Here is a 24,274-nt window from a genome sequence, read left to right as displayed (position 1 = left end):
GGCCCAGCCCTAGGTCTTGGAGTCATCTCTGTGTCTTCTCTTTCACTCACATCAGCAAATTCCATAGGCTCTACGTTCAAGCCGTATTTATAATTCCATCCTTCCTCTCCGTCTTCACCTGTACCACCCCATCTCTGTCCTGTTTCATCAGTCTCCTGGGCCCTGAGCTGCGTGTTCAGTGTTGCCCCCGATTCTCCTGCTCTTGCTTCATCCCGAAACACTGCCAGGGGGTCGGGGCTTGGCTCTCATCCTCAGGATGCTCAGTTTCTCTGCAGTGTCTGCACTCAGATGAAGCACCAGGCTGTGGACCTGGGATCTAGGTGCTCCAGCAGCTGTCTGGAGGGGTTGGATACCATGACTCTAAGTGGAGAGGAAGGGAGAGTCATACGTGTGAAACAGTAGGGGGGAAAAATACACACACACACACACACACCTAGTTCCTAAAATCCTTGTAATTTCCTCAGTGATAAGAGCACTAGGGGCATCTTTTGTTCTAATATTTGGTCTTTGACTCTGGTTCCTGACACAGAGCTCCTAAATCTCTTAGAATTCCCTGGGTGACAGGAATGTCTTTTGTACTAACGAGATGGCTCTTGTTGGGCTCCTGGGTGGCTTCAGAATGGGAACTGGTCACCAGAAAGATCAAGTGATAATTAGAAGCTTGGAACTTTCAGTCCTACCCCCATCCTCTGGGAAAGAGAAAGGGGCTGGAGATTATCACTGACTGATCATGTTTCCATGATAAAGCTTCCATAAAAATCCTAAACGTATAGGGTTTGTAGACTTCTGGGTTGGTGAAGGTATCCACGTGCTGGGAGGCCTGTGCACCCCAATCCGTGAGAACAGAAGCTCCGGCACTCGGGACCCTTCCAGAACTTGCCCTACGTATCTCTTCATCTGGCTGTCTATCATCTGTATCCTTTAAAATATCCTTTATTATATAATAAACTGGTAAACGTTAAGTGTTTCCCTGGGTTTTATGAGATGTTCTAGAAATGATCAAATCCAAGGAGGGGGGTCATGGGGACCTCTGATTTGCAGTTAAGTTGGATAGAAGTTGTGGTTAACCTGGGGATTTCCTATTTGAAACTGGTGTCTGAAGTGGGGCAGTCCTGTGGGGCTGGGCCCGGAACTGGTGGGGTCTGAAGCTGTCTTCAGGCAGATACTGTCAGAATTGAATTGAGCTGTGGGCATCCTGCTGGTGTCACAGAGAACTGCTTCGTGTAGGGAAAAAACACATCTTGTGTCAGAAGTGTTGTGAGTGTGGTCGTAGTCTGCGACTAGAGGGGACACAGGAGTACTGTTCCTGGACACCCTCATGGGGTGACTAGACCACAAAGAGAAAGGCTGAGGGAGGGCTCAGCAGAGGCACCGCCTCGCCTTCCTCCCCCACCCGTGTCCCTGCCCAAGTGCAGATGGGCGTGTGGGACGTGCTGCTTGGGCCACGTTGCGTCTTCGCTGCAGGGCTTCTGTCCCCTGTGATGCGTCCCTCCCCCAAGACAGCCTGTCTTACCCAGGCCTTCTGAGAGCGCGGTTGGCTGGGCTTTCTTGTGAAGCTGTGACATTTAGTAAAGCACTGCCTTTTGTTTGCTTTCCCTCCTTCCCTTCCTCACTACCTTCACTTTTGCTACTTTGAGGTTTTACCTCCCAGAAAAAGCATTTGAAGCCAAACTTTGCCTTGGGTTCTTTTTCAGGAAACCTGACAATTGTTGCAGTCGCCTTTTTACTGGTCTCCTTGCTTCTGCTCTATCACCTCTAGTTTATTTTCAACACAGTGGTCAGCGTGATCCTTCAGAAATATGTCACAGAGGGCTTCCCTGGTGGCTCAGTGGTTGAGAGTCTGCCTGCCAATGCAGGGGACACGGGTTCGTGCCCCGGTCCGGGAAGATCCCACATGCCGCAGAGAGGCTGGGCCCGTGAGCCATGGCCGCTGAGCCTGCACGTCCGGAGCCTGTGCTCCGCAACGGGAGAGGCCACAGCAGTGAGAGGCCCGCATACCGCAAAAAAAAAAAAATGATGTCATAGAAGTCACTCCTCTGATTAACACTTCTGAGAGGTGTCTCATTTCACTCAGTAAAAGCCAGAGTCCTTAACCCACAGACCTCCTTGATCTGGAGCCAGCCCCCGTTCTCTTTGCCCGCATCCCCTGCACCTCTACCTGCTCACTCCATTCCAGGCTTGCCCGCCAGCTGAGTCAGTCTGAGCAGCTCTAACAGAGTACCAGAGACTGTGTGGTTCATAAACAACGGAAATTAATTTCTCACAGTTCTGAAGGCTGGGAAGTTCAAGATCCTGGTGGCAGCATGGTTGAATTCTGGTGAGGGCCCTCTTCCAGGTTGCGGAGTGCCACCTTCTCATCATGTCCTCACTTGGCGGGGAGCAGAGGGGAAGCAAGCTCTCTCATGACTTTTTAAAGGCACTAATCCTGTTCCTGAGGGCTCCACCCTCATTCACCTACTCCTAATTCTAATGACCTCCCAAAGGCCCCACCTCCTAATACCATCACATTGGGAGGTAAAGTTTCAACACATGGATTTTCAGGGGACATAAACATTCAGTCCCTAATACCAGTCTCTTGCTGTTTCTCCTACAATACAAGCATGCTCCCATCTCTGGACCTTTGCAGTATCTCTTCCTTCTGTTCTAGAAAGTTCTCTCATATCTGCCAGACCTGCTCCCTCGTTTTCTTCAAGTTGCTGCTAGTGAGGCATTCTCTAACCAACATATATAAAAATTGAACCAGTTCTTTCTCCCACACTGTCTGGCTTAACTCTGCTTAATTTTTTCCCATAGTACTTTTCATTGTTAGGCATATTATATACTTACATACTTATTTGTTTGTTGTTTGCCCCCGCACTAGAATATAAGTTCCATAGTAGGATAGATTTTGTCTAGAACATCACTTACGCGTATTTGTTGAATGAATGAATAAATGAACAGGGGTCGTGTTTGCTATGAAAGATGTATAGCTTGAAGTAGACACCATTATACTGTGACAAGCTTAAGCTTAGTTATTAAGTCTGAATCATAAAGGTCTCTCTCTCTTTTTTTTTTTTTTGGATGAGCTAAGTCAGCATTTCCCAAAGTTGGTCCATGGGTAGTGTTTTGAGGGATAATAGGTGTTATGCAGGACACAGAACAAATGTATATATGTGTGTGTGTATGTTTGTGTGTTGGAGAGTGGCCAAACAAGTAGAATCATGAAAGTTTTTTGTATGCATAATTATATGTGAAATTTTAATAGATAATAGAGATTTTTTTCTGTACCACATGGTAAAACATTTCTCAAAATAATCACATCTATTGAGAATAAGTTGGTTTTAACTCAATGTAGAATTTTAATCGTGTGTGAATAATGAGATATGGTGAAAATAATGAAGTTCAAGTGTTTTATTTTTATCCTTTTATTCCTGTCAAGAAATGTTACCTCTTTGTATGGAAAGTTGAAAGGAAGTGTTGATTTGTATGACAGCAAATCTATAAGTGATTACAGAATGATTATTATCATAAAGGTGTGTTTAATGTTACATGTAGAATTTGGTGTTTGTTGGTGTCTAGAGCCTTCTTAGGATTTCTGTTCGCTTTTTGCTTTGCCCTTGGAAAATTATCAGGAATATTTCTAAAACGTGCTCTTCAGAAATAGTGCCAATCAGCTTTCATCCTGCCTAAAAGCTAAAAAAAAAAAAGAAAAAAAACCATACATCTCAGTTTTAGAAAATAGGTAGATTGTATGTTGAGATTAAAAAAATACTATAAATACCATTAGTTTACCTGGTTCAATAGTTGCTTTTACTTTTATCCAATAGTTATTTTCATTCTGGGACTTTTTTTTTTTTTTTGGCGGTACGCGGGCCTCTCACTGTTGTGGCCTCTCCCGTTGCGGAGCACAGGCTCCGGACGCACAGGCTCAGCGGCCATGGCTCACGGGAAGCCCCCATTCTGGGACTTTTAATCACCACAAACCTAGCAAAAAACCTTGGACTAAGGAAAACAACTCTAGGGCTTCCCTGGTGGCACAGTGGTTGAGAGTCCGCCTGCCGATGCAGGGGACACGGGTTTGTGCCCCGGTCTGGGAAGATCCCACATGCCGCGGAGCGGGTGGGCCCGTGAGCCATGGCCGCTGAGCCTGCGCGTCTGGAGCCTGTGCTCCGCAACGGGAGAGGCCACAACAGTGAGAGGCCCGCGTACCGCAAAAAAAAAAAAAAAAAAAAAGTAAAACAACTCTATTAGAGAGTTAATCATAATAGTTCTTAAGCATCTCTTAGTGATTTTTGTTCAAACTTAATAGCGAATTTAATAATCCCTTTGTACTCAGTGAATGAGAATTTAAGCAACAAATGCCAGAGCCTTTTAACACGAACACGACCGTCATAGACTCTGGCATGTTCCTTAATTATAGGTGAATTTCGGTCCAAAAAGAATCCATAATTCAAAGACTTTACAGTTACCCATTTCTAGTTAGAAGTACTTCAAACTTTAATAGATCAAATAAGAGATACTAAATAAGTAATTTTACCTTACTTCAATTTTTTTCCTAAAATCCCTGAGATTCAGATGGTAATAAAGTTCCAGAGTAATTTCTCTGTTTCTTCAGAAGGCATTTTATTTTTGTGGCCTCATTTTACTTTTGTGGTTATTATTTGGTGAGTTGATTGTTAAAAAAAAAATGTTTGTGGATTTTTGCTTACTACTGATCATTTATCTCTGCTTTACTCTCCATCCAATGAGATTTCCTCCAGTTAATTTTGAACTGTCAGAATGTTGGTGACCATGCTTGAGGGGAAAAGATGTGCATCTATAATTTTACAGATTTTTTTGTGGGTTGGCATTTCAGTATCTGGCTAGGGAAACATACTTAAAATCCAGAGGTCTGTTTCTAATACGAGATTCTTTTGCATTTCTCCCATGATGGTAACAACAAAGGGCTTGTGATTTCATTATTTAAAATAAAAACAAAACCAAAACCCAAACATATATACATATGCCCTTAAAGACATATTTGTCATAAGACACATTTGTCTTATGACATAAGACATATTTGTCTTCAATGCAATATATTCATTTTCCCCCCAAAAGTTATAGTACTCCAGAAAGAGGATGTGACCTTATATTTTAGTTCTCATGAAGGATCTTCATATTCCTCAACTACTGTATTTCAAACAGCAAAGTAATAAAATCCTGCTTGGATAAGTTACATTAGCCTGAAAAAACGTAATACCAGTTTAGGATGCTTGTTGAGGTCACTTGATGGAATTGATGAAAAATCACACAGCTGAATTTAGAGGTAATTTTTGGGAGGATGACCTTACCATTACAGGTATTAGACACCATTGTAAACAGACCTTGTAGAAATTACATTGTAAAGCAATACAGTACAGGGTTACTTTGTGGAGATCACACATAGCTAATGGGTGTTTGTGGTTGGCATAAAATTTCCGGGGACATTATCATGCATGAATTCAAAAAATGTTGGATCTTAAGTAACTCTGAACAGAAGTTGATGTGCTTTTGAAAACTGTGTTAGATAACTTGAAAAGTGGCTTTATGGACGATAAAGACCATGATTTCAAAGATGCATATAGAATAAAACTGTTTCATGAAATTTGAGTGGAAAAAGTAATAGTTCTAAATGAACATAATAAGACTGTTATTTAAAATATGTTTATATAACGAAATTAATAAATTATATAATATGAAGTCATTTCCTTTCATTGTCTATATAATGGAAATGGCTGTACATCTAACTTTGGATATTCTCATGTGGAAAATGGGCAACTGGCTTTTACGCTAGTTGTCTTATATTCAGGCACGTACGTACAGTATGTGTGTGTGTGTAACGTGGATGAATGTGGACACAGAAATAGGTCGGGGAGGATGCACATCGTCCTGCTGTCAGCATGAGCTCCCGGGAGTGGAGTGGGGATGGTGGTCTTGCTGTCCTATGAGCACCAAGAACATTGCTGTTTCAGTGCGGTTGCACTTGCTGCTCCCTTGCCTGGGATGCTGCGCCCCACACAGACACACGCCTAGTCCTTCGTGTTTACTCTAATGGCATCTTCTCAGGGCTTCCCTGGCCAGTATCCAAAACTGCACCCTCTGCCCTGCCTCCCTGTACCCCTTTCTGTTTGATTTTTACCCTCAGCACTAATTACTGCCCATCGTACTATCTGTTTTACTTGTTTATGTTTTTAATTGCCTCCCTTTCTAAAACATAAGCTCTATAAGGTTGGGATGTTTTGTGTCGGAATTTTGTTTTGTGTGTGTAAGGATTTGTTTGTTTTGTTCTATTTTGTTCACTGTTGTATCCCTGGCATCAAGAATAGTGCTTGCACAGAGCAGATGCTCAATTAATATTTGTTGAGTGAGTGAATAAGTTATAGGACATGAGCATTTTAAAGATTGATGATATTGTCAAGTTCCTTTTTAAAAGGACATACCAGTTAAATCTCATAGTGTTTGTGTGACCACAGATATGCCAATATAGTATTTAAGACTATAGAATTTACTAGGTGAAATGGTTATTTTAATTTTTTGATTACTAGTGAAGTTGAATATTTTAAAAATATCATTTTGAAGGAATTCCCTGGTGGTCTGGTGGTTAAGACTCTGGGCTCCCAATGGAGGGGGCATGGGTTCGACCCCTGGTCGGGGAACTAAGATCCCACATGCCACATGGTGTGGCCCAAAAAATAAATCATTTTTACATTTAGTGCTCTTTTTATTTTTAACTGTATCTATAATACATTTATTAAAAATTGGGAAGTACTGAAAACATACTCATTTATTCATTCAGGACATAATTATTGACTGGTTTCTGTGTCGGTTACCGTGCTGTGTGATGGGGCTACATATAGACATGCCGTATTCTTTCCTCCAGAGATTATGGTCTGCGCCAAGTACTGATGCTACACAAATGAAGAAGAAAATTTAAAAATAAAAATCATATGTGATGTTCATGCAGGGATAAACCCTGCTGAGGATTTAGATGATATGTTTTCAGTCTGCATTCTGCATGTGTCCATGAACATTAAATTATAGCTTTCTTTTTTCACTTAGAATATCTTGAATTTTTCCTTGCCATTAAATGTATTTTTGTAAACTTGGTTTGTTTTTTTTTTTTGCGGTACGCAGGCCTCTCACGGTTGTGGCCTCTCCCGTTGCAGAGCACAGGCTCCGGATGCACAGGCTCAGCGGCCATGGCTCACGGGCCCAGCTGCTCCGCGGCATGTGGGATCTTCCCGGACCGGGGCACGAACCCATGTCCCTTGCATCGGCAGGTGGACCCTCAACCACTGCGCCACCAGGGAAGCCCGTAAACTTGGTTTTTAACGGTTGTGTGACATTCCATTTTATGGAATTTCCACAAATAGGTTGCTTGTAATTTTCACTATTATAAAATAACATTTATACTTTATGTGAATCTTTTCTCTACATCTCTGTATTGCCTTATATATTAGTTTTCTATTGCTGCTGTAACAATTTACCATAAACTTAGTGGCTTAAAGCAACACAAATATATTATCTTACAGTGCTGGAGGTCAGCTGTCTTAAAATCAAGGTGTCGCTGGGGCTGGTTCCTTCTGAAGGCCATAGGAGAGAATCTGTTTCCTGGCCTTCTCCAGTGTCTTTAGGTCACCCTACAGGTGGCTTATGACACCTTCCTGCATCCTCAAAGCCAGAAGTGTAGCATCTTCGAATCTTTCTCTCTGACCTCTGCTTCCCTCATCGCATCTCCTTCTCTGACTCTAACCCCCCTCCATCCTTCTTGTGATTACATCAGGCCTATCGTCTTAAGCCAGGATAATCTCCTCTTTTCAATACAATCCTTAGTCATATCTGCAAAGTCCCTATTGCCATGTAAGGTAACATTTCACAGGCTTCAGGGGTTAGGATGTGGACATCTTTGAGGGGTCAGTATTCTGCCTGCCATATCTTAGGCTATGTGCCCAAAGATAAAATTGGTAAGTCCAAAGCAATTTTTAACACTTTGGATACATACTGTCAAACTACTCCTAAAACACTGAATTCTCATTTGATGTTCATATCTGTAGTGAGAATTCCTATCACACCTGGTTTTTCTTAGCATTTGATATTCTTACTTTTTATAATAATAATAGCAAATGTTTATTGAGTGATTACTATATGGCCAGCACAAATGTAAGAGCTTCATGGGTATTAATTAATTTAATCCTCAGAAGAATATGACGTAGCTACTTTATTATCTCTGTTTTACAGGTAAAGACACTGAGGCAAAAGGAGGTCAAGGAACTTGTCTAAGTCACACAGTTGGAAATGGTGGAGCTAAAATTCAAACACAGGCAGAGAAAGAGCTAACTAGTTAGATATCCATATTCTAAATCGTTCTTTCTCGGGACACGTGAACAGACACACCCATGTGTGCACACACACAGACACTTTGAATAAAAGATCTCTGTAGGGTGTGCCTGTGACAGCCTTGATTTAGAAAAAACAATGATAGATAATATTTGTCGACTACTATGTGGCTTAGTGGAAAAAGGTTTGCATATACTAGCTAGGAGGAGTATGGAGGAGGAAAATGAGGAATGAAGTAATTGAAGTACATTTTCCTTTGAGGTCTTAGGACCAGCCTGTACTTTCTGGGCTAGTGCAGAATTCTGAAACTTAATTCTTCATTTAGAAGTGCCTATAGCAGAAATTCAGGGTAGGGTTTAAAACTTCATAAAGTTTATAATGATGAAAAATACAGTATAAGCTTTCAAGGAGGGTTTATTGTAAAGTAAAGAGGAGCTCAATGGCAGGAGAGACATTTCTAGTTTAATCTTAGGGATCTTTATGATCGATAACATAATTATATTTTTACAAGTCTTTTTTTTTCATTCACAACTAACTAGGTACAGGGTACTGATGCTTATATCACTTGTCATTTTTTCATTGACTTTGTCAGAATGACTATGTCAGAAATTGTCATCTTTTAAATTAGGAGAAAGCATTACCAAAAACGTTTCAACATTTTATAGGATGAACCATTCATAGATGTTCATTTACTCACAGCAAATTTATGTAAAATAGTCTTCGTTGTTTAAACCTGTAATAGGCTGGATTACATGTGTTTATTTAGATTAATGTGCTTTTAAACATGGTTGTGCCCTTAATTTAAGAGCTTAAGGTGAAGGTCTTAAATGTCATGAGAAAAATGGAGAAGACAGTTTTCTATCCCTTGAATTCTATTACGTATTTAAATAGGTAGCTTTCAACTCATATTTTGGGCCATGTGCTAATTCTTGTTGATCTCTAAAAAAACTATGTCAATGTAGTTTAATTCTTATTGTTTTCTATTCTTTTGACTATTGTGTTGATGGGACAAAATAATGCATTGAGTTACAACTGTTTGCTGGCGCATACCTCTACCATCAAGATACAGCTCCTGTCAACATTTGCTGTTTTTCTTAACGTGCATACATATACATATACTTTATACTTACTTCGCTTAGTATGATAATATCTATGTCCATCCATGTTGCTGCAAATGGCATTATTTTGTTCTTTTTTTTTTAACATCTTTGTTGGGGTATAATTGCTTTACAATGATGTGTTAGTTTCTGCTTTATAACAAAGTGAATCAGTTATACATATGCATATGTTCCCATATCTCTTCCCTCTTGCGTCTCCCTCCCTCCCACCCCCCCATCCCACCCCTCCAGGCGGTCACAAAGCATCGAGCCGATATCCCTGTGCCATGTGGCTGCTTCCCACTAGCTATCTACCTTACGTTTGGTAGTGTATATATGTCCATGCCTCTCTCTCGCCCTGTCACAGCTCACCCTTCCCCCTCCCCATATCCTCAAGTCCGTTCTCCAGTAGGTCTGTGTCTTTATTCCTGTCTTACCCCTAGGTTCTTCATGACATTTTTTTTTCTTAAATTCCATATATTTATGTGTTAGCATACGGTATTTGTCTTTCTCTTTCTGACTGACTTCACTCTGTATGACAGACTCTAGGTCTATCCACCTCATTACAAATAGCTCAATTGTTCTTTTTTTATGGCTCAGTAGTATTCCATTGTATATATGTGCCACATCTTCTTTATCCAATCATCTGTCGATGGACATTTACATTGTTTCCATATCTTGGCTGTTCTGAATAGTGCTGCTGTGAACATAGGGGTGCATGTATCTTTTTAAGTTATAGTTTCGTCTAGATATATGCCCAGGAGGGGGATTGCTGGATCATATGGCAACTCTATTTTTAGTTTTTTGAGGACCCTCCACACTGTTTTCCATAATGGCTGCACCAACTTACATTCCCACCAACATTGTAGGAGGGTTCCCTTTTCTCCACTCCCTCTCCAGCATTTATTATTTGTAGACTTTTTAATGATGGCCATTCTGACTGGTGTGAGGTGATACCTCATTGTAGTTTTGATGTGCATTTCTCTAATAATTAGTGATGTTGAGCATCTTTTCATGTGCCTGTTGGCCATCTGTATGTCTTCTTTAGAGAAATGTCTATTTAGTTCTGCCCATTTTTGATTGGTTTTTTGTTCGTTGCTGTTGTTGAGTTGTATGAGCTGTTTGTATATTTTGTAAATTAAGCCCTTGTCAGTCGCATCATTTGCACGTATTTTCTCCCATTCTGTAGGTTGTTTTAGGTTCATTTTGTTTATGGTTTACTTTGCTGTGCAAAAGCTTCTAAGTTTCATTAGGTCCCATTTGTTTATTTTTGTTTTTATTTCTGTTGCATTGGGAGACTGACCTAAGAAAACATTGATACGATTTATGTCAGAGAATGTTTTCCCTATGTTCTCTTCTAGGAGTTTTATGGTGTCATGTCTTAACGTTTAAGCCTTTAAGCCATTTTGAGTTTATTTTTGTGTATAGTGTGAGGGTGTGTTCTAACTTTATTGATTTACATGAGGCTGTCCAACTTTCCCAATACTGTTTATTGAAGAGACTTCCCCATTGTATTATATTCTTGACTCCTTTGTTGAAGATTAATTGTCCGTATGTGTGTGGGTTTATTTCTGGGCTCTCTATTCTGTTCTGTTGATCCATATGTCTGTTTTTGTGCCAGTACCATGCCATTTTGATTACCATAGCTTTATAGTATTGTCTGAAGTCTGGGAGGGTTATACCTCTTGCTTTGTTCTTCTTCTTCAGGATTGCTGTGGCAGTTCTGGTTCCATATAAATTTTAGGGCTGTTTGTTCTAGTTATGTGAAAAATGTTATGGGTAATTTGATAGGGATTGCCTTAAATCTGTAGATTGCTTTGGGTAGTATGGCCATTTCAACAATATGAATTCTTCCAATCCAAGAGCATGGGATATCTTTCCATGTCTTTGTATCATCTTCAGTCTCCTTTGTTAATGTTTTATAGTTTTCAGCATATAAGTCTTTCACCTCCTTGGTCAGGTTTATTCCTAAGTTTTTTGTTTTTGTTTCTTTTTTGGGGTGTGTGTGTGTGTGTGTGTGTGATTTTAAAAGGGACTGTTTTTTTTACATTCCCTTTCTGATATTTCATTGTTAGTGTAAAGAAATGTAACCAATTTTGTGATTTTTGAAATGCAAGAATCTTTAAAAAGAAACAAGTAATATACTTTGGTAATTATTTTAAACTCAGAATCCTTGCATGTCTGTTTTTGCTTAATACTTTTATTCTTAATTAAACTATCACTTTGAATGAAAAGAAATAGACATTAGATGTATTCAACTGATCTTCCATTTCACAACTAGATGTCAGTGTTAACATATCTGATTAGATGTTTCAGATGTGATTATAATGAGGTAATTCAAGAATTACTCACCTATATGAGATACAGTTCACAAAAAAAAATAAGGAAAAGAAGAAAAAAAGCTACTTATTTCAAAGTAGGCCAGTTAATTTTATATTTACATTTAAAAATATTGATTTTCTTCCCCACCTTAGCTATCCATGAACAATTAAACTGTTTGATGCATTTGGTTAGGAAAGGCAGGTAGTGTGTGAACTTGTACCTTTTTACTACTACCAACCAGATGTTCTCCCCTTCAACTTTTCCAGAAAGTGTGATCAGAAAAAGAAGGAAAATAACCATTATTCAAAGGTGGTGTGTGTGTGTGTGTGTGTGTGTGTGTGTGTGTGTTTCTTGCTCACTTTAATAAGAAACATATTTAAGAGCAAGAATTACGCATGTATTTTCAGTGACATTTCTTTTTTGTTTTTTGGGTTTTTTTTTGTATTTTCTCTATCACTTTTATTATTTTTTTAAAAAATTATTTTTTATACAGCAGGTTCTTATTAATTATCTATTTTATGCACATCAGTGTATACATGTCAATCCCAATCTCCAAATTCATCCCCCCCCCCCCTTTTCCCCCTTGGTGTCCATATGTTTGTTCTCTAAATCTGTCTCTATTTCTGCCTTGCAAACCTGTTCATCTGTACCATTTTTCTAGATTCCACATATATGTGTTAATATATGATATTTGTTTTTCTCTTTCTGACTTCACTCTGTTTGACAGTCTCTAGGTCCATCCACATCTCTACAAATGATCCAATTTCGTTCCTTTATATGGCTGAGTAATATTGTATATATGTATGACATCTTCTTTATCCATTTGTCTGTTGATGGGCATTTAGGTTGCTTCTGTGACCTGGCTATTGTAAATAGAGCTGCAGTGAACATTGGGGTGCATCTGTCTTTTTGAATTATGGTTTTCTCTGGGTATATGCCCAGTAGTGGGATTGCTGGGTCATATGGTCATTCTATTTTAGTTTTTTAAGGAACGTCCATACTGTTCTCCACAGTGACTGTATCAATTTACATTCCCACCAATAGTACAAGAGGGTTCCCTTTTCTCCACACCCTCTTCAGCATTTGCTGTTTGTAGATTTTCTGATGATGCCCATTCTAACTGGTGTGAGCTGATACCTCATTGTACTTTTGATTTTCATTTCTCTAATAATTAGTGATGTTGAGCAGCTTTTCATGTGCCTCTTGGCCATCTGTATGTCTTCTTTGGAGAAATGTCTATTTAGGTCTTCTGCCCATTTTTTGATTGGGTTGTTTTTTTTAATATTGAGCTGCATGAGCTATTTATATATTTTGGAGGTTAATCCTTTGTCCATTGATTCGTTTGCAAATATTTTTTTCCCATTCTGAGGTTGTCTTTTCATCTTGTTTATAGTTTCCTTTGCTGTGCAAAAGCTTTGAAGTTTCATTAGGTCCCATTTGTTTATTTTTGTTTTTACTTCCATTGCTCTAGGAGGTGGGTCAAAAAAGATCTTGCTGTGATTTATGTCAAAGAGTGTTCTTCCTATGTTTTCCTCTAAGAGTTTATAGTGTCTGGTCTTACATTTAGGTCTTTAATCCATTTTGAGTTTATTTTTGTGTATAGTGTTAGGGAGTGTTCTAATTTCATTCTTTGACATGTAGCTGTCCAGTTTTCACAGAACCGCTTAATGAAGAGACTGTCTTTTCTCCATTGTATATCCTTGCCTCCTTTCTCATAGATTAGTTGACCATAGATGTGTGAGTTATCTCTGGGCTTTCTATCCTGTTCCGTTGATCTATATTTCTGTTTTTGTGCCAGTACTATACTGTCTTGATTACTGTAGCTTTGTAGTATAGTCTGAAGTCAGGGAGTCTGATTCCTCCAGCTCTGTTTTTTTTTCCTTAAGATTGCTTTGGCTATTCAGGGTCTTTTGTGTCTCCATACAAATTTTAAGACTTTTTTTGTTCCAGTTCTGTAAAAAAATGCTATTGGTAATTTGATAGGGATTGCATTGAATCTGTAGATTGCTTTGGGTAGGAAAGTCATTTGCCACATTATTGATTTTTCCAGTCGAAGAACATGGTATATCTCTCCATCTGTTTATATCATCTTGATTTCTTTCATCAGTGTCTTACAGTATTCTGAGTACAGGTCTTTTACCTCCTTAGGTAAGTTTATTCCTAGGTAATTTATTCTTTTCGTTGCAATGGTGAATGGGATTGTTTCCTTCATTTCTGTTTCTGATCTTTCGTTGTTAGTGTATAGGAATGCAAGAGATTTCTGTGCATTAATTTTGTATACTGCAACTTTACCAAATTCATGGATTAGCTTTAGTAGTTTTCTGGTAGCATCTTTAGGATTCTCTATGTATAGTATCATGTCATCTGCAAACAGTGACAGTTTTACTTCTTCATTTCCAAGTTAGATTCCTTTTATTTCTTTTTCTTCTCTGATTGCCATGGCTAGGACTTCCAAAACTATGTTGAATAATAGTGGCGAGAGTGGACGTCCTTGTCTTGTTCCCGATCTTAGAGGAAATGCTTTCAGTTTTTCACCATTGAGAATGATGTTTGCTGTGGGTTTGTCATATATGGTCTTTATTATGTTGAGGTAGGTTCCCTCTATGCCAACTTTCTGGAGTGTTTTTGTCATAAATGGGTGTTGAATTTTGTCAAAAGCTTTTTCTGCATCTATTGAGATGATCATATGGCTTTTATTCTTCAATTTGTTAATATGATGTATCATATTGATTGACTTGCATATATGGAAGAATCCTTGCATCCCTGGGATAAATCCCACTTGATCATGAGGTATGATCCTTTTAATGTGTTGTTGGATTCTGTTTGCTAGTATTTTGTTGAGAATTTTTGCATCTATATTCATCAGTGATATTGGTCTCTAATTTTCTTTTTTTTGTAGTACCTTTGTCTGGTTTTGGTATTAGGGTGATGGTGGCCTCATAGAATGAGTTTGGGAGTGTTCCTTCCTCTGCAGTTTTTTGGAAGAGTTTGAGAAGGACGGGTGTTAGCTCTTCTCTAAATGTTTGATAGAATTCACCTGTGAAGCCATCTGTTCCTGGACTTTTGTTTGTTGGAAGATTTCTAATCACAGTTTCAATGTCATTACTTGTGATTGGCCTGTTCATGTTTTCTGTTTCTTCCTGGTTCAGTGTTGGAAGGTTATACCTTTCTAAGAATGTGTTCATTTCTTCCAGGTTGTCCATTTTATTGGCATAGAGTCACTTGTAGTAGTCTCTTACGATGCTTTGTATTTCTGTGGTGTCTGTTGTAACTTCTCCTTTTTCATTTCTAATTTTATTGATTTGAGTCCTCGCCCTCTTTTTCTTGATCAGTCTGGCTAAAGGTTTATCAATTTTGTTTACCTTCTCAAATAAACAGCTTTTAGTTTTATTGATCTTTGCTATTGTTTTCTTTGTTTCTATTTCATTTATTTCTGCTCTGATCTTTATGATTTCTTTCCTTCTGCTAACTTTGGGTTTTGTTTGTTCTTTCTCTAGTTCCTTTAGGTGTAAGGTTAGATTTTTTATTTGAGATTTTTCTTGTTTGCTGAGGTAGGATTGTATTGCTATAAACTTCCCTCAAAGAACTGCTTTTGTTGCATCCCATAGGTTTTGGATTGTCGTGTTTTCATTGTCATTTGTCTCTAGGTATTTTTTGATTTCCTCTTTGATTTCTTCAGTGATCTCTTGGTTATTTAGTAACATATTGTTTAGCCTCCATGTGTTCGTGTTTTTTACGTTTTTCACCTGTAATTTATTTCTAATCTGATAGCACTGTCGTTGGAAAAGATGCATGATATGATTTCAATTTTCTTAAATTTACCAAGGCTTGATTTGTGACCCAAGATGTGATCTATCCTGGAGAATGTTCCGTGTGCACTTGAGAAGAAAGTGTAATATTGCTGTTTTTAGATAGAATGTCCTATAAATATCAATTAAATCTGTTTGGTCTATTGTGTCATTTAAAGCTTGTGTTTCCTTATTAATTTTTTGTCTGGATGATCTGTCCATTGGTGTAAGTGAGGTGTTAAAGTCCCCCACTATTATTGTGTTACTGTTGATTTCCTCTTTTATGGCTATTAGCATTTGCCTTATGTATTGAGGCGCTTCTATGTTGGGTGCATATATATTTATAATTGTTATATCTTCTTCTTGGATTGATCTCTTGATCATTATGTAGTGTCCTTCGTTGTCTCTTGTAACATTCTTTATTTTAAAGTCTATTTTATCTGATATGAGGATTGCTACTCCAGCTTTCTTTTAATTTCCATTTGCATGGAATATCTTTTTCCATCCCCTCACTTTCAGTCTGTATGTGTCCCTAGGTCTGAAGTGGGTCCTTGTAGACAACATATATACGGGTTTTGTTTTTGTATCCACTCAGCGAACCTGTGTCTTTTGGTTGGAACATTTAATCCATTCACATTTCAGGTAATTATCAATATATATGTTCCTATTACCATTTTATTAATTGTTTTGGGTTTGTTTTTGTAGGTCCTTTTCTTCCCTTGTGTTTCCCCACTTACAGAAGTTCCTTTAGCATTTGTTGTAGAGCTGGTTTGGTGGTGCTGAATTCTCTTAGCTTTTGCTTGTCTGTAAAGCTTTTGATTTCTCCATGGAATCTGAATGAGATCCTTGCCAGGTAGAGTAATCTTGGTTGTAGGTTCTTCCCTTCCATCACTTTAAATATATCATGCCACTCCCTTCTGGCTTGTAGAGTTTCTGCTGAGAAATCAGCTGTTAACCTTATGGGAGTTCCCCTGTGTGTTATTTGTCATTTTTCCTTTGTTGCTTTCAATAATTTTTCTTTGTCTTTAATTTTTGTCAATTTGATTGCTACGTGTCTCGGTGTTTCTCCTTGGGTTTATCCTGCCTGGGACTCTCTGCACTTCCTGGACTTGGGTGGCTATTTCCTTTCCCATGTTATGGAAGTTTTTGACTATAATCTTTTCAAATATTTTCTCGGGTCCTTTTTCTCTCTCTTCTTCTGGGACCCCTATAATGCAAATGTTGGTGAGCTTAATGTTGTCCCAGAGGTCTCTTAGGCTGTCTTCAATTCTTTTCATTCTTTTTTCTTTATTCTGTTCTGTAGCAGTGAATTCCACCATTCTGTCTTACAGGTCACTTATCCATTCTTCTGCCTCAGTTATTCTTTTTTTAAATTTTTAACATTTATTTATTTATTTTTGGGTATGTTGGGTCTTTGTTGCTGTGTGTGGGCTTTCTCTAGTTGCAGCGAACGGGGGCTACCTACTCTTCATTGTGGTGCGCAGGTTTCTCATTGAGGTGGCTTCTCTTGTTGTGGAGTATTGGCTCTAAGTGCACGGGCTTCAGTAGTCATGGCACAAGGGCTCAGTAGTTGTGGCTTGCAGGCTCTAGAGCACAGGCTCAGTAGTTGTGGCGCATGAGCTTCGTTGCTCTGTGGCATGTGGGATCTTCCTGGACCAGGACTTGAACCTGTGTCCCCTGCATTGGCAGGTGGATTCTTAACCACTGTGCCACCAGGGAGGTCCCTGCCTCAATTATTCTGCTATTGATCCCTTCTAGTGTATTTTTCATTTCAGTTATTGTATTGTTCATCTCTGTTTGTTTGTTCTTTAATTCTTCTAGGTCTTTGTTAAACATTTCTTGCATCTTCTCAATCTTTACCTCTATTCTTTTTCTGAGGTCCTGGATCATCGTCACTATCATTATTCTCAATTCTTTTTCTGGAAGGCTGCCTATCTCCACTTCATTTAGTTGTTTTTCTGGGGTTTTATCTTGTTCATTCATCTGGTACATAGCCCTGTGCCTTTTCATTTTGTCTATCTTTCTGTGACTGTGGTTTTCATTCCACAGGCTGAAGAATTGTAGTTCTTCTTGCTTCTGCTCTCTGCCTTCTGGTGGATGGGGCTATCTAAGAGGCTTGTGAAAGCTTCCTGATGGGAGGGACTGGTGGTGGGTAGAGCTGGGTGTTGTTCTGGTGGGCAGAGCTCAGTAAAACTTTAATATGCTTGTCTGTTGATGGGTGGGGCTGGGTGGGGCTGGGTTCCCTACCTGTTGGTTCTTTGGCCTGAGGCGGCCCAGCACTGGAGCCTACCTGGCTCTTTGGTGGGGCAAATGGTGGACTCTGGGGGGGCTCACACCAAGGAGTACTTCCCAGAGTAGTACTTGTCCCCACGGTGAGCCACAGGCACCCCCGCCTCTGCAGGAGACCCTCCAACACTAGCAGGTAGGTCTGGTTTAGTTTCCTATGGGGTCACTACTTCTTCCCCCTGTGTCCTGATGCACACATTACTTTGTGTGTGCCCTCCAAGAGTGGAGTCTCTGTTTCCCCCAGTCCTGTTGAAGTCCTGCAGTCAAATCCCGCTAGCCTTCAAAGTCTGATTCTCTGGGAATTGCTCCTCCCGTTGCCGGACCTCCAGGTTGGGAAGCCTGATGTGGGGCTCAGAACCTTCATTCCAGTGGGTGGACTTCTGTGGTATAATTGTTCTCCAGTTTGTAAGTCGTCCACCCAGCGGTTATGCAATTTTATTTTATTGTGATTGCGCCCCTCCTACCGTCTCACTGTAGTTTCTCCTTTGTCTTTGGATGTGGGGTATCTTTTTTGTGAGTTCCAGTGTCTTCCTGTCGATGATTGCTCAGCTGTTAGTTGTGATTCCAGTGCTCTTGCAAGAGGGGGTGAGCGCACATTCTTCTACTATGCCATCTTGAACCAATCTTCATTTTCCATGACATTTCTAGCATTTCACCTAGAAGTCTCTCTTGACATAATTAAATCTGCTGGTTTTTAGTTTAGATCTCATATAAATGGGAGTATGATACCCCTTAAACTTTCCTTGTAGATCTAATCTGACAATCCTTTAAAATCATTTATGTTGCATTTCTTTTTTCTATTTTTTGAAATTTTTATTTATTTATTTATTTATTTTTGACTGTGTTGGGTCTTCCTTTCTGTGCGAGGGCTTTCTCTAGTTGCAGCAAGTGGGGGCCACTCTTCATTGTGGTGTGTGGGCCTTTCACTATCGTGTCCTCTCCTGTTGCGGAGCACAGGCTCCAGACGTGCAGGCTCAGTAGTTGTGGCTCACGGGCCTAGTTGCTCTGCAGCATGTGGGATCTTCCCAGACCAGGGCTCGAACCCGTGCCCCCTGCATTGGTAGGCAGATTCTCAACCACTGCACCGCCAGGGAAGCCCCCAGTGTTGCATTTCTCTAACTGGAATGTCTTAGTATCTATGCTTCTTGTTGATAAATATGCAGTCCAGAATAATAACTGAAATACCATGAATAAAATCCAGGTAGAGCAATAGATCAAAGTGTTGAAAACCCATCCTCTCCTTCTCCTTCCCCAGAAGATCCTGTGGATCCCATTTCCCCAATTCTCTCTCCCCTTTGAGAATTACTACTCCTGGATCAGTTAAGTGATGGAGCTCACTTAGGCAAAAATCTGTTGAATTATATTTTTTTGGTTATTTTTAGTTAAACATTTTCAAAATCTGTGTGTACAGCTTAACAAAGATTTTTGGAGGTTATAGATTTAAAGTGTACAGTAAGAAATATCAAAACAACTTGTCTTTGGAGCTCAAATTAAGATTTTGATAGAATTGAAAGGCTTGATTTTATGAGTGTTATTTATAAGTTCAGCTTTTTCCTTGGTTACACACTCATACCCCAAACAATCTGTTTTGAAAAGGCAGGTTGAATTAGTGTCAGTAAGGGCTTAGTATGTTTATTTTTCGTCATGGAAATAACTTTTTAGGTCATGCGGTAGATCCTGTTTTATAACAATCTAAAATATGTGCAAACAGTGCACTTGTTTATTGACTTTAAAAATCTATTGTTTCCTGAGAAAGAATTTTCGGTTCATCAGTTCTTTCATCACCACATAAAGCACTCATTTGGCAGTTGAGTTTTATCAGTTTTTATGTCTTCCAGGCACTTAATACAAGAACATAAAATTAATTATTGATTATAGTAGAGATTTGGCACATCACTGTGGATTTTCAGTCATCCTGAAAAAGGAGAAAAATCACATCAACTAACTCCAGGCAATCCCAGCTTGCTGTATATATAACAGAAAGACAAGCATCATGCTAATTACAACATATCTTATTTAGCAGAACAGTAGAATAGTTCAGTGAAGTTATTTAGTTCTGAGCTCTCTTGAAATGATTAGTAGTTGTATAGTTCTTGACCTGGATTATAAGGTTTGTGATTTTGCAAATTGATCCTTATATACTAATTTTTTTTAGTTTGTTTAAAAACCTTGATTTATGTTTCAAGATCTCTCGGATGCCTTTGACAGAGATATAATTTAGAACTTAAATTGACTTTATACAAAGGCAAGTAAACTAGTTATTGAATTTAACCTCACTTAGAGGCAGCTGCCTATGATATTACTAACTGGACCTTGAAGTTCCAGTGACCTACATACAAGGCAGCAGGGTACCTAGAAGATGACTGATCCTAGCCCAGGGTCTTGAGCCTAGCTAGTAGTATACATGAAGTAAATATTTACTTAGACACATTCATCCCCTGTTTTCTCTCTGGCATTATCTTTTGTAGGCCTCAGTGTAGGGTTGTGATTGTTTCCTGAATGTGTGTGAGCTTCCCTCCTTGCCCCATCTTCTGAGATCTGGGTTTTATTTCCAGGTGCCTGCTGCATGAAGCCTAGCTCCTCACATCCTAATATTTTTCTTTTTCATTTTTTGATATTTGGGCTGCCTAATTTAACTATGAACAGAAATGGTTATTAAAGAAATAGCTATTTGGAGTTACTATGTAATTTTGTAACATTTTCTCTGATGATTTTCCTAAGATGTCTCAAATACTTTTATTTTAAAAACTCTTCACATTTTCTACTGATTTGGGACAGGGTTTACACATAATTGGGTTTGTATGTGTTTGGGGAAGAAGTGCAAAGAGGGTGATAATTGCCAAATATAACAGCAGCTACGTGTACATGGTTGAAATTTTGACTGCCATTTAAAGACTATGACAAATTTTTCTGAATCTGAAAGCATTATGAAAAAATACCTTTCTTTAGCAGCAAGACAGATGGGCAGTGAAGGAAGACATGCCCTTGTAATTATTTCTCTTGCTCTTCTCACCTTCTCTCTGTCAAAATATTTATTTTTTAGTCTGTGAGCTTTTTACATTTGGACACCAATTAATTTTTCATCTCCTTTAAAAACTTACCTAAACTTTCAACAGGTGAATTTTGTGATATGTGAGTTGCATGTCAATAAAGCTATTTGAAAACAAAACAAAACAAATTTACGTGAAACTTACCAAAACTTACCTAAAAGCATTTTCAGTGGTATTGGGAAGCAGCATTGTATTAATGTTAGAAGTTGAAGAACAAATGTTAGTTAATTTATTTATAAATTTCCAAGTGATGTGGCTTTTTTTTTTTTTTTTTTTTGCGGTACGCGGGCCTCTCACTGTCGTGGCCTCTCCCGTTGCGGAGCACAGGCTCCGGACGCGCAGGCTCAGCCGCTCCGCGGCACGTGGGATCTTCCCAGACCGCGGCACGAGCCCGTGTCCCCTGCATCGGCAGGCGGACTCTCAACCGCTGCGCCACCAGGGAAGCCCAGTGATGTGGCTTTTAAGAATATATAGTAAGTCCCCTACATACGAACCTTCAAGTTGCGAACTTTCAAAGATGTGAACGTGTGTTCTCATGTCGAATCCCGTAAGTTAGTTCACGTGTCTGGCGTACATTGTCACATGTGTGCATCCTCTACAAGTGGTTCTGCTTATGTGTACTTTACTGTACAGTACTGTATAGAGTACAGTAGTGCAGTATCTTTATTTCAAGCTGAGGATGTCCTGAAGCAAGTGTAACAGCAGCAGTGATGTAGCTGGTACTGCCAAGAAGCACCAAGCGACAATAATGGAAACTGTACTGTAAGATTAAAAATGTTTTCTTTAGTTTTTGCATTTGTTTGTTATGTATTATTTGTGTGAAAAGTATTATAGTGCAGTACCTATTACAGTACAGTACTATATAGGCGATTGTGTTAGTTGGGTACTTAGGCTAACTTTGCTGGACTTACGAACAAACTGGACTTACGAATGTGCTCTCAGAACGGAACTCGTTGGTATGTAGGGGACTTACTGTACTTCACTTTTCTGTTTTTGGTTTGTTTTAGTTTAGGAAAACTTTCCATTCGACTCATAAATGTGTATCTTAATGGAGGAAGGAAAGAAAATATGAGATAATGACTAAAATATTTAAATCTTATTTTTAGCATGAGAACGCTGTTGAGAGAGGTGAACCAGAGGCACATAAATATTCTACTTCGCGCCTAGCTCCTCCTGGCTTTGTTGTCCACTGACAACCCGAGATCTGGCCAGATAATTGAGGAAGTGAGGAAATGTACTACAAAATTCTGTGTTTTTGGCTTCTCTCTATGATGAACAAATTGTTGTTAAGGACTTTACCTTTTAAGTTATTCCACTTATCATTACAGAAAGCTGTATACCTGCACAAGTGGTGGCTGCCGTTGATATAAACACTGTCGCTAATGAAGTATACAAGTATAATTTTCCTCACACACAGTTACTGGCCAAGACAATTGAAGTGAGTAACAATATTGTTTTAATAAGTCTATATATAGCAAGGAAAATATAATTGAATACTGTAAGATACTGGTTTCTGGTGTCTTCATTTGAAGATAAGTCATATATAAATGAAAAAGTTTAGGAGAAGGGAATTAAATTAACATTTTTTATTCTGTCAGAAGATAGCATGTTACTTTTTGCCTTTTTTTAAATTTCTAGCTTTAGAAAAAGAGGATCAATGTTTTGGTCTCTGAGAAAGAATTGAAATGTAAGAATATGCTTGACTTCTAAATTCTTGGTTCTGTAATGATATTAAACTTTACTTAATTCTTTATTTTTAAGCATTACTCATGTGTAATATGTATATAGCAGGAGTGAAAAAAGAGAGTAAAAAAAGTGATTGGATATTACTTGTTGAATGCTTCTTGTTGAAGCCCATCAAAGTTAAAGATACCGTTTTGCCTGTGATGAACTCAGCAGAAGTGTTTTAACACTTTTGTTATTTTTAAAATAATATGAAATTATGTTTTTCTCCCAATTTCACGTCGTAAAAAATTTTACACACAAATTTCTCATGAAGCCATAATTTACATACAATAAACTGCCCTCATTGTAAGTGTGTAGTTTGAGTTTTGACCAATATATACTGTGTAACCACAATCGAGACTTAAAACATCCATCCATTAAGGAACACCCTAAAATGTTCCTTAATGCCTCGTTTTACTCAGTCTCTGACCCCAACCCCAGGCAACCGTTGATCTGCTTTCAGTCATTACAGATTAAATTTTCCAGTTCTAGTCATATCCTAAATAGAATCTTGAGTGTAATTTTTTTGAGTATGACTTCTCTTGTTTAGTGTAATGTTTTTTTGCATTTACCCACATTGTTGTTATCTATCAGTAGTTGGCTCTTCATTGTTGTTCAGTGATATTCTGTACAGTGGAATATTTCATACTACAAAATGTATATCCATTCACACGATGTTTGACATTTAGATTGTTTCCAGTTTTTGACTGTTATAAAAAAGTTGCTATGAATATTCATGTACAAGTTTTTGTGTGGACTTTGTTTTTACTTCTTGTGGATATATACCTGGGAGTAGAATTGCCATATCATATGGCAAATTTCTTTAACTTTATGAGAAAATGCCAACTGTTTTCCATAATGTTCATACCATTTTACAGTCACACAATCAATGTTTAAGTGTTTCAGTTGTTTCACATCCCTACCAACAATTGCTGTTGTCAGTATTTTAAATATTAGCTGCTCTTGCGAGCATACAGTGGTATTGTGATTTTAATTTGCATTTCCCTGGTGACTAATAATGTTGAGTATTTTTTTCATGTGCTTATTATCCATTCTATGTTTTTCGTGATGAAATTTCTTTCCCAGTTTTTATTTGGTATGTTTGTGCTATTATCATTTAGTTTTAAGAGTTGTTTAAGTTTTCTGGATTGAAGTTGTTTGTCAGAAATATGTATGACAAATATTTTCTCCAAATCTGTAACTTGTCTTTTCATTTCCTTAACTGTGTTCATCAAAATGCAGAAGTTACTTTTTTTTTTTTTTTTATGGGACACTTTTTTGTGTGTCCTAAGAAATCTTTGTTTACCCCATTTTTTTCCTGTTTTCTTCTAGAAGTTTTATAGTTTGAGCTTTTACATTTAGGCTTATGACCCAGTTAAAGTTACTTTTTGTGTGTAGTCTGAGGTAGAGGTCATTTTTTTTTCCTAAGTGTATATAAAACTGGTTATTATAGCTTTATAATATGTATTGAATTCAGGCAACGTAAGTTCTCAAACTTCTGATTTTCTTTTTCAAGATTATTTTGGCTACACTCTCATTTACATTTCTGTGTAAATTTCAGAATCGGCTTGCCAATTTCTACAAAAAAAAAAGATATTTTGATTGTAGTTTCACTGATTGGTTTTGGAAGAACTGATATCTTCATAAAAGAGAATCTTCCAATCCATGAACA

At 38.4% G+C, this 24,274-nt stretch overlaps 1 protein-coding gene across 5 annotated transcripts in view; it reads left to right on the top strand.

The window, feature by feature from the left end:
* The window catches only part of TRDMT1 (tRNA aspartic acid methyltransferase 1), a 63,076-nt gene that overhangs the window by 10,383 nt on the left and 28,419 nt on the right, over window positions 1-24,274 (top strand). For all 5 annotated transcript variants that reach the window (XM_060006310.1, XM_060006308.1, XM_060006312.1 and 2 more), the window contains exon 2: window positions 22,206-22,315. In XM_060006310.1, the coding sequence (XP_059862293.1) occupies window positions 22,206-22,315 (110 nt within the window). The remainder of the gene's footprint in view (window positions 1-22,205; window positions 22,316-24,274) is intronic.

This window comes from Delphinus delphis, chromosome 2 (genome assembly GCF_949987515.2).
Source record: "Delphinus delphis chromosome 2, mDelDel1.2, whole genome shotgun sequence".
Lineage (NCBI taxonomy): Eukaryota > Metazoa > Chordata > Mammalia > Artiodactyla > Delphinidae > Delphinus > Delphinus delphis.
This window is presented reverse-complemented; position numbering and strand designations above follow the sequence as displayed.